Genomic DNA, 11,466 nt, shown 5'->3' with positions numbered 1-11,466 from the left:
CAGTGCAGATGTGAATTGTTCTTATAGCAATAAGCAGCAATATGACGAGATTAGCATCACCGTTCATCATGAATGGTGATGTATGCAAGATTAAAAGTTGAAAAATCAGAAAATAGCTGCCAAAGTTAAAGGGGAAAAAGTAAATCCTAACTCATGTGTTAAACAATTTCATTGTTTTTGTTATTAAATCAACTTCATGAACTTTAATTTCTGAGTTTAAACCAAAACAATTTTCTTGTGACTTAAACTGCATTTCCCAGGCAGCAGATGGACTTTCATTTTCAAGTTAAACCACCTGTAAATGTTTTACAGTGTGAGGGGTCAAAGGGTTGCCTACATTTTTGCCAAGAAATCATCTGATAGGCCAACTAACCTTTAATTGGGCTCTTTTATATTCAGATTTGAATATATTCAAAGGAAAAACAGAAAACTGGAAATTTAAAATTCAGTTTTTCGTTAATTTAAAATATTTTAGATCCCAGAGACGACGGTTTATTAAACGTTTTAACAGCAGCTGTACCTCTAATCTGTTGTACTGATTCTTCCTTAGAAACGATTTTAACAAAACTAAGAAGTGGAAAGTTTCTATAAAAACATTAAAGCAGAGAGAAAACATGAAGGGAGGAAACACTACAGAGAAACTGTTGTGTTTGTGATTTTCACATTTCCTGCCTTTAGAACTGGAATGTTCCGTCACCATGGCAACAACTTTCCATGCCTACAGAGAAACTGGCTGAAAACTTTAGAGATTATTTTCATGCCCAACGGCTACAGCGCTTATTTTTTAAACATATTTTTAATATAAATATAAATCTATCTTTACATTTTCAAAGTTGAGGCTCAGCGGCCATCTTTAATCAAGGTAGGTTGTCTCAGAAAGTTTTGGGGAAATTAATCAAGCTGCGCTAAAGCTAACTGACGAAAGCCTTTGTTACTGTAAAAGTCATCAACATCATCATACATCATGGATATTTAATCTACTTTATATTTGGTTCTTGGATGATTAGTAATCTAAGCGAATGTTTAGTTTCTGCAGGAGAATTAAAAGTTTTCAGTATGAAAGGCCTTTTCTGCACTGCTAACATCATTGTGGCATACAGGCACTTTGAAGGCATGTACAGCTACAGATCTGAATTGTATGGAGGAAAAGTGGCAGAAATAATAAAGAAAAATGAAAAAATATATATAAATAAGCCAGAGAACGTCACAGACTTTCCCTCCTGCCTGAGAGGAATGACAAAGACAGGAGAAGCAGTTTTTGTCCCTCCGAAGATTTCATCTGCGGAGGCAAAAATCCAGACTTCTCTTTTATTCCCTTTCATGTTGAGCTTGAGAAATAAGTATTCTAAAGATGCGAACAGGTAAACACTGAGATACATCTCATGGCTGACACCTCTGTTCACGGCTTTCTGAAGAAGTTTTGTGAAAATGTAATCTGTCACTGAAAGTTGAGACTCACAAAAATTATCTGAAAAAATGCTGCAGCTCAATAAATAAATTATAATGTGATTAAAAGGTTAATTTATTTAATTCCAGAAATGAAACTTGTGGATTATGTTGCAAAAACATAAAATCTCAGCAAGTAACAAGGTGTTATATCTTGCTGAAAAGTTACTTGTAAGTTAGTTTTGTCTTATTTCAAGTGTACAAATACTTGCTTAATTAAACTCTGTGTTTTTGCTGGACAATAAATTGTCCCAGAAGTTATTACGATTAACGATAATATTGTTGTTTTGATTTTTAAGTCACATAATGGTAATAAAGCGGAAGAAAACATTTTCAAATATCAAAATGAACATTTAACGCTGGAACCAGAAAACATTTTAAATATCCACAATAAAAAAAACAAAAAACAAAACAAATAAAATTAATCATGAAGTTGCTGTAAACAAAGTTGCCCTTTAAAAAGGACTAGTTGAGACCAGAGCTAGTTGAGAAGACTAGTTCTGAACTAGTCTTCTCAACTAGAAGACTATTTATTTGTGTTCAACAAAGTTTTTAGGAAATTTTTTTAGCATTTACTGATTTTCTGTTTCCTCTGGTTGTAAATTTAAGATGAAATAGATGCTAGTTTCACTTTTTTGGACACTATGGACATTGTTATAAAAAGACAAAAGACAAAAACAATAAATCCTGCAAATTGAAATTATTGAGCTGCTTTTAATTTATCATGTGATTAATTGATTCATTGTTTATTGCCTATTTTTGAAGTGTATTTAGTTTCAACACACACAGTGTGACATCTATCAAGTGTTGATTTCTGTAAATTCTGATAATTATACTTAATCAAAAAACCTGAAATTCCCAGATAATTAGAATATCGAGTAAGGCCAACAGAAAAAGGCAGTTTTGATGAAAAACCTTCTAATGAGCCTGAATTGATCTCAGTATGGTTTTATGTCTTCAATTGATTAATTAAACTTTACTTTATGCAGGTAATGTTGAAGAGAACCAAGGTGCTGCAATCCAGGAGAGTAGAAATCCTGTCTCTGTTTCAAAGATACACAGAAGGAATCCCTACTTTACCTGCGAGCGCTCTGCTGACGTTCCTCTGTAAGGAACAAATGGAGCTCGCAGCGAACAAAGACACGGCGGAGGATCTGATCGACAGATACGAGATCGACGAGGCAGGTGAGAGACTGAGTGAACGAGGGGGAATCTCGTCTCGTTGCTGCATCAAGAAGGTTTAAAAATTATTCTGGAAAACAGATGAATCACGACGATGGTGATTCAGTCTGCATGTAAGTTGGGACCTGACAGGTCTACAAGAGGAGAAAAGAGGATTCATCACTGGGAAAGTGGAACAGGTATTGCTAAAAGCTCGATGTGCTGCAGAGTGAGTCAGAACGTCTCATTAAAAAGCAGGAAATGTAACAGGACGTGTCTCCCAGTCGCACAGAGTCTGCAGCTGTGCAGGAACAAATGTTCATGCAAAGAACATAATTCAATCTGATCTTAAAAAGACAGAACTGAAGAAAAATCCAGAAAGAACTGGATGTTACTGGAAAACCCAACAATCCCTTTATAGTAATATAAAATAATATTTTTTTAAAGCTTTACTTATTTGTGTTAATCAAAGTTTTTAGGAAAATTTCTTAAGCAATTACTGATTTTCTGTTTCCTCTGGTTGTAAATTTAACATGAAATAGAAACTAGTTTCTCTTTTTTGGACACTATGGACACTGTTTTATTCAAATTTAAATAAATACTGTTCATAAAATAAAAAAAATTTAAAGGGGATTTTGTCAATCACAGTTTTAGTTTTTTGATTTCAGGATTTATTTGTGTATTTATTTAGTTATTTGACTATATGAACATAAAAATAAAAATAAGTCACAAAATAAAACACCATTATTATATATATAAATAAGAAAATACACAAAAACAATCTTGAAATGAACGTAAAACAGTTTAATATTTATTTAGTTTTTATTTTATGGGGACATTTATTTGTTTTCATAAACCTATTAAAACAAATAATATATTTAATAAATAATATATTTATAACAGTATTACTTCAGTACTTCAGTAATCACATGAAAGCACTTTGAATTGCCTTGTTGCTGAAAACGTGCTATAAAAATAAAAATACCTTACATTAAGTAAAGTTTCTGGATCCTCTATCCATTGAGTAACTTCACAAAACAATTTGTTTTAACCAAAAATTCACAGGACTTGGACACAAAACTGCAATTTCTTTTCAAGTTTAAGTTTCATATTGAAAGAAACCGAGTTGAAAAAATGTCTCCTTTACCTAATTTAGTTATTTTGTAGTTATTTTTTAATGAGTTATTTTAATTTTGACCTTTAAAAAACGTTTAAAGTATAAAAAAAGTTAAATATTAAATGATTGATGTTTTGATCAGTTACATTTTTTTACTCGAGTCATTTCTTGGACAGCTACATTTTACTTTAAAAATGTTGAAGTAGTGCTACTGTTGTGATTTTTGGGTACTTTACTTTTCTCTTACTTTTTTGTGAACTGATCTGTGATTGCTCGGTTGCAACATGTCTATTTTGGAGCTGGAATACTTTGACTTGAAGACGCGTGCAGCTCCAGTATTGGTAAAAAGACAAAAAGAGTCTTTGCAGCTCAGATATTCCACTTAGAACAAAATAAAGTGTTTTTCAATAAAAAATAAAATAAAAAAAAAACTCATTAGTGAAGTACTTAGCAGGCTCTGTCCTTACATGTAAAGGGGATCAGCAGTTTTTCTGCTTGGGTTTGCTGTTGCTGCTCTGTTTTATTAAATTTCCTGACCCAGAGTTCAGCCTGTTGTTTCCTCCTTGCAGCTATAGAAAACAGGTGCATGACGTTCGAAGGCTTCCTCAGATATATGGAGTCCAAAGACTGCTGCGTGTTCAACCGGACTCATAAGACGGTGTACCAGGACATGGACCAGCCTCTCACCAGCTACTTCATCTCCACGTCTCACAACACCTACCTGACCGGAGATCAGCTGGTCGGGAAGAGCCACCTGGACGCGTATGTTAGGTGGGGAGCGTTTTTATGACGCTTTGTTTTAACGAAGCATCTATCATTTCAAAATTTATAAATGAGAATGGACATTATATAAAAAGAGGGAATGACAAAACATTTCTTGGTGTAATCTGGTGAAAGCTACGGAAGATCAAAGCTGTCAAAATGTACTGCAATTCTCAGAAGAATAAACAATATTTTGTAGCAGAATAAAGCAATAAGGATAATTAAAGTATTATACAAAGAATACACAAACCCACAAGTACAAGTAGCTAAAATGATTGATTCTTAACAACTTATGTTTTTAGTGTACATGTTTAAATGTATGTTGTTTTTAATTTATTGTATTGATTTGCTCATATAGAATCTAAAAATACAAGGTGCCTATACAGAAAGAGCGCTGAAATCTACAGTTTTTTTTATTTGTAAGTCGATCCTGAACCTGCAGAGCTGCACGTTTGGTTTCCGGACACTGAATATCATCCTTCTCGTCTCACTGACCTACTCATGTGCTGAGCCAGACAGCAAATCTGCTGTGGATACCTCTGTGGCACAATGAGAGCGATTACAAAGCAGCTGACAGCAGCAAGAGTTCAGTATTTATGGATCCGGCGAACGGCTGAATGCCCCGGCCAGCTGGTAGAAACTAACCCATTCAGCCCCAGCAGCCTTCAAGCTCTGCTCTTGGCCTGATAACTAAATGTTTATCTGCAAGAAAAACAGGACTACAGCTGCAGAAGGCTGCTGATTGGAGACTCAGCAAGGAAATAAAAAAAAAGCTTAGATTCACTGTTTGGAGAGTGAACGCAACTGAACTGAGGCACAAAGTTAAAACTACACTGAAAACGATCACATTAGACTTTCTACGTGTTTTATATGGATTTTATGTGAAGTGAATCTAAAACACTGTTTTCCAATTTTCTTCATATTCTCAGTTCATAACTGCAATTATCAAGGAAAACGTCTTCAACTGAAACTTTAACCTGCAAGTCGTTCAAGGAAAAATGGTGCAAAATGCATTCAAGAATTTTATTTTATTTTATTTTGCATTGATTATTACATAATGCGGTTTTATGTACATTTTAAAGTCTGATTTTGTTACGTTACTCCTATAGAGTGCAGCGATTGCAGATCTTTAAAAAGCCTGACCTGCTGATTCCAATTTGGCCGATACCGATTGTTTTTGGTATAGATGTTGCTAAATATAGCAAGAAAGTCACTGAGTTGGTAACAGTGGAGGGACTATTGCTAACTGAAAACATGCAGAAATTACCTGGTGGGTCAGTCAAACCTCTCTGATGGGAGAGCAGAAGAGGACAGAGGTTGATTTTTAGACCTTTGTTGATGCAGATAAAATCAGAATCACATGTAAGTATCGGCTGATCATCGATCTCCCAAAATTAAGGAAATCGTGTAACCCTGATTATTACTTATTGCATCGTTACACTGATTAGAGTGAATATTTAACTTGCACGAGGGTTGCATCAATTCATCGGTACGAGATTGGTGATCAGTTGATCTTATACCCTGATTTCATCTGCCTCTGTCCTCTTCTGTTCTTCTGTGAGAAGTTTGACTGACAGACCGGCCCATCAGCTCACCTCTGCGGTTAACGAGTCGCCCACCTCAGCTATCTGAGTACGATAATGCTAATAGCTAGTAAGAAAATGGGTAAAAGTGGACCCTCCGTCACCAACAAAGGATTGGAATAATAGAATAAATCTACATCATGGAAACACTGACATGTCATCTGAGACGTCAGCAAACACAAATGGAAGAAAAGTGGACAAAATGGACACTACTCAAGACAAAAGACAGCGATGAAAAATAGAGAAAGGACTGGACAAACTGGATGGGAGAAAAGGTCTGATAGAACAACAGCTCCCATCAAAAGTTTCACGTTATATAATGTTGAATGTGAATTTTCATGTATGTTTTATATGTAAACAAATGTGGAAGATGCTTATAAACGGTTAAATGATAAAAAAAACAATAGTCATCCACCTGTTGAAGGCTCAGTGACTTTCTTGCTATATTTAACGACATTTCAGACGAAAAAAAAAAGTTAGTATTGGCCAAAACTGGAATCAGCAGGTCAGGCTTTTTAAAGATCGGTAATCACCGATCGGACAGAAAACTTGCACTATCTTGTTTTTCCCCTTACAGTATTTGCATTAACTGGACACCAGGATTTAAAAACAACATACTGACTTGCTTTGGGCTGCAGCTTTTCTACGTCGCTTCGTTAGTGATATAAGTGAAGGCAATAAACTGGCAGAAAACCAAAAGCAGTCCCTCTGGAGAGCATCTGCAGAAACAGAGATAACTCTTCACTACGCTGCCAGAAAATAGATCAAATCCATAACAATTTAAAGTGACATCATTATCATCCAGCTCAAGCAGAATGCTGCTTTCCACAAGACTTCATGTTTAAATATTCAGCAGAAGGAATACACATCTATGGTATCATTAAAAACAGAAATAGATGAGTGAGAATGTATGCATGGGAAGGAAGTAGTGAAGTTTGTGATTATGATAACCCTGCCTGAACTCAGTGTGTGTGTGTGTGTGTGTGTGTGTGTGTGTGTGTGTGTCGCAGCGCGCTCAGGAAAGGCTGCCGCTGTCTGGAGATCGACTGCTGGGATGGTCCAGACACGGAGCCCGTAGTTTACCACGGCTACACCCTCACCACCAAGATTTTATTCAAGGATGTCATCAGAACCGTGGAACAACACGCCTTCGAGGTAACGGCTCCGGCTTTTCACTCGCATTTATGCAGCGCCGAGAATCAGTTTCTGATCATACTTTTATAAGCGCGAGGAATCTCTACTGAGACGCTACTGGTCCAGCTAGCAAACACAAAGTCTGACCAAGTAGTTTTGGTCTAGTTTCTAGTGCAAGTATCTTAGTTCACTTGAAATAAGGCAACTTGCAATGGACTGCTAAGGCCATACTAATAAAAAATACATAAATTTATGAGAAATAAAGTTATAATATTACGAGAAAAGTAGAAATAATACAAGACTAATAATAATATGAGAATAAAGTCAGATTTTGAGAATAAAGCGGTAATATGACTATTATAATTCTATTCTGGTCCGAGTTTATTCTCGTAATATAACTTAATTCTTGTAATTTTATTTTTTTCCTTATACTTTGTTGTGAAAACTAACTTACAAGTAACTTTTCAGGAAGGAATAAGAGTTTGTTTTAAGTTAATGATTCATTAATATTGATGAAAAAGTACTAGCTATGTTAAACAATAACTAAATTTCTCATGTGTATAATAATTATATATGTGAAATTAGAACTTATTGATCGATAATAAGGAATAATTTACTTAAAACAAGGTCCTATATTGTGCTGAAAAGTTACTTGTAAGTTAGTTCTCGTCTTATTTCAAGTTTACGAAGATATTTGCACTAAAAACCAGACCAAAAATACTTGGTAATATTTTGTGTTTTTGCATTGAACACTGTGACTGCACACTTTCAGATTTCAGGAGTTAGATTATTGTGGACTCTTCCGTGATGTGATTTGTTAAATTAGATTTAATTTACGTCCTGACAGGTCTCTGCCTACCCGGTGATTCTGTCTCTGGAAAACCACTGCTGCGAGGAGCAGCAGGAGGTCATGGCCGAGTACCTGACCTCCATCCTGGGGGACAAGCTGTTGAAGAGTCCTTTGGATCACCCGACCACCGGAGACCTCCCAAGCCCAAATGTAAGACTGGCATAACAGTGGATGTGTTGAAGAATGTAAGGCTACGTTCACACTGCAGCCTGAAGTGACCCAATTCCATTTTTTTACCTTAATGCGACCTCTATCTGACCTTTACATGAAGTCTGAACAACACATACAAGTCGCATATATTTGGAAGTGTGAACAACCACGCAGAAAATAAACTGGATTTGGGTCACTTCAGGCGGTAGTGTGAATGTGAGCTTGATGGCAGGATGAACGCTTATGGGAATTTTTAGCTGATTTCCTGGACAGAAAAAATGTGCAGAATTAGAGGTTGTTCATTTGGCCATTGGGTTCTTTGTCTCGGAGATGAAAACATTCTCTGTTTTTGAAATGAATAAAAGCAACGGACCATGCGACAAAGCTGGTGTTAATGTTTCCCCTCAGAGAAACGAGTCCTGGTCCAACATCTGCTGCAAAGCTACTCGGAAAGAAAGGAGCCATTATCCTAAAAACGATAAATACAGAGATTACACAGGGACGAAGGGAAATGTCCTTGAGTTTATGAAAATGATAGTTTAAAGAGAAACTAAACCCAAAATAAATCTTTCTTTGCAGATAAAATGTCTAAACTGGGGCTCAGCGATAGCACATCTTTATGCTTCATTTGTTTAATTCTGCGTAATTTGCCTATAACCAATTTTGTGCTGCCCTCTTCTGGTTGAACCGTGGCAACTGCAGGCACATTGTCCTATTGGTTATGAAATTTGGTTTCACATGTTGTTGCCATAAAAGTATCCAATGACGACAACAAAAAAAATGGCGAGTCGCTTGTTTGAGAAAAAAGTTGCTCTAGGCGTTTAAAAAGTTTCTAAATTTGGAGACTGTGAAGTCGCTACAGTGTTTTACCTGAAACCTGGGCATGACTTAAACAGCTGATGTGTTCTTGGACACGCAGAGTTTATTCATGTTTATGCAGATTTTTAAAGATCTGCTACACAAGTCTGTCAATCAATTAAAACAAGCTTGGTTATTTCCATTTGCATTATTATTTCTCTAGTTTTGTCTCTTTTTCTTCTCAAAATGACCAAAGGCTTCAACCTTTGATCCAAAATGCTCCCTTTTTTTAAGGACGATGTTGTTTTGTTTATTTATTTTGGATATTTAAAATGTTTTCCAGTTTCAGTGTTAAATGTTCATCAGCTAGAAAATGGTGTCAGAACAATATTGTTTATTCTGGGACAGTTTATGGTCCAGCAGTATTTATTTTCATGATATTCTTTATTGGGTTTGAGGAGGAGCTTATAGAGGTAAGGTTTTATTTTCTTTTTGTCTCGTCAGAATCCCAATTCTTGTACAATCTTTTGAAAAACTGTTAGTACTGAAAAGAGGGGCCCTTATTTAGCTTTCCACTGGAAACACTAAGGTTAGTTTTTTAAAGATATTTTAGCTTTGCTTTGAGAATAACGCTTATCTGAAGATATATTGTTAAACAAGGGAAGTGATTTGTAGAGTTTATAGACCCTAGCATTGCCTGCATTGGTAAATCTGTCAATATGTGTCATATTTTCTCCCCAAAACTCTTGTATATTACAGTTTGCGGCAGAAAAAGATGAAGATTTAAAGCACAAATAGAGTAAATAGCAGATGTATTGGCGTGTGATTAAATGGTTTCTCTGTCTTTGTAACCCCAATCTGTGTGCAGTAAAGCGAATATGACCTGAAATGATCTCTGCTGTAGTGATTTATGCAAAAGTGGTGCTTGGCTGTTACATAATTTTTAAAAGAGGAGCATGAATTAATGATGTATATTAAGGTTTGTGTGCATAACTTTATGACTGAGTTCGTGCCATTTGTGTGGCACCGTTAGGACTTGATGTATAAGATCCTGATCAAGAACAAAAAGCTAAAGTCACAGATTAGGAGAGAGGACAAGACAGAGGACAGTGGAGATGAGGGCGAGGATGCTGATGATGAGGATGATGAGGATGATGAGGATGAGGAGGACAGCATTCAACCCAAAGCAAAGTTCTGGTCTCCAAGAAAAATGAGTTCAAAGAAGAAAGTAAGTCAGGGTTTGTTGTTTCGGTCAGTTTAAAGCAGATTCTAGTAAGCGGCATGTTTGTGTAATAAGTCAGAGTATCAGGTTCACGCTGAGAAAACTTAAAAAATAAAATTACAAGAATAATGTATGAGGAAAAAGTCATATTACGACCTTAACTCTGGTAGTATTTCTCTTTCTGGTATTATTTAAACTGTATTCTCATAATATTATTACTTTATTCTTGTGCTATTTCAGCTCTTCTCATATTATTTAAACGTTTTTCTAGTGATATGACTTCTTGTAATTTAACTTTTCCTTGTACAAGTTTTTCTCATAATAACTCTCGTATTATTTTGACGTTATTCTCATGTTATTTAAACTTTATACAGTATATCACTTCTTGTAATGCGACCATTTTTCTCATTAAATTTTTTTTCTCATGATTATTATTGTAATTTTATGATTTTATTTCCACTTTATCCTCTTGACCCTATTCTCGTACCACGGCTGTTTATCTCAGACAGATTTTTTCTTGTAATTTTATGAGTATTTTCATATCATTATGACTTTATTTCTGCAATGCAACATTATTCTCAGAATGTTATTGTTTAATTTTTTTCTCAGTATGACCACTCTGTGAAGTTTAACCTTGTCTCACTTAACGGCACTGAGCAGAGGAAGGTGAAGGTGGCCCGGGCTTTATCGGACCTGGTGATTTACACACGGTCCGTGAAGTTCATCAGCTTCAGCCACTCCAGGGACAATCAGAACTGCTATGAGAACACATCCATGGCAGAAAAGAAGGCGCGCAAGCTCATCAAGGCCTCAGGTACACAGAGAGACTCGCTGATGAGGTCATGGTGATGTCATGGTGGGGGTGATGAGGTCATGGTGATGTCATGGTGATGTCATGGTGAGGAGTGACGAGGTCATGGTGATGTCATGGTGAGGAGTGACGAGGTCATGGTGATGTCATGGTGATGTCATGGTGGGGAGGGATGAGGTCATGGTGATGAGTGATGAGGTCATGGTGATGCCATGGTGAGGAGTGATGAGGTCATGGTGAGGAGTGACGAGGTCATGGTGAGGAGTGACGAGGTCATGGTGATGTCATGGTGAGGAGTGACGAGGTCATGGTGATGTCATGGTGATGTCATGGTGAGGAGTGACGAGGTCATGGTGAGGAGTGACGAGGTCATGGTGATGTCATGGTGAGGAGTGATGAGGTCATGGTGAGGAGTGACGAGGTCATGGTGAT

At 36.3% G+C, this 11,466-nt stretch overlaps 1 protein-coding gene across 3 annotated transcripts in view; it reads left to right on the top strand.

Annotated features, from left to right (window-relative positions):
- Positions 1-711: 711 nt before the first annotated feature.
- LOC106959108 (1-phosphatidylinositol 4,5-bisphosphate phosphodiesterase zeta-1-like) overlaps positions 712-11,466 on the top strand; it is a 33,136-nt gene continuing 22,381 nt past the window's right edge. Inside the window, exons 1-7 of one of the 3 annotated variants that reach the window (XM_015051443.1) lie at positions 712-862; positions 2,436-2,631; positions 4,294-4,495; positions 7,080-7,224; positions 8,051-8,203; positions 10,035-10,229; positions 10,884-11,037. In XM_015051443.1, coding sequence (XP_014906929.1) covers positions 2,439-2,631; positions 4,294-4,495; positions 7,080-7,224; positions 8,051-8,203; positions 10,035-10,229; positions 10,884-11,037 — 1,042 coding nt within the window. In that variant the 5' untranslated portion in view covers positions 712-862; positions 2,436-2,438. Of the gene's footprint in view, positions 863-1,234; positions 1,362-2,435; positions 2,632-4,293; positions 4,496-7,079; positions 7,225-8,050; positions 8,204-10,034; positions 10,230-10,832; positions 11,038-11,466 lie in introns of those variants that run through there. The other 2 variants (XM_015051441.1, XM_015051442.1) reach the window with 2 other exon arrangements.

Source organism: Poecilia latipinna, unplaced genomic scaffold (assembly GCF_001443285.1).
Source record: "Poecilia latipinna isolate Pla-1442-1.1 unplaced genomic scaffold, P_latipinna-1.0 Scaffold1044, whole genome shotgun sequence".
In the NCBI taxonomy this organism is placed as follows: Eukaryota; Metazoa; Chordata; class Actinopteri; order Cyprinodontiformes; family Poeciliidae; genus Poecilia; species Poecilia latipinna.
This window is presented reverse-complemented; position numbering and strand designations above follow the sequence as displayed.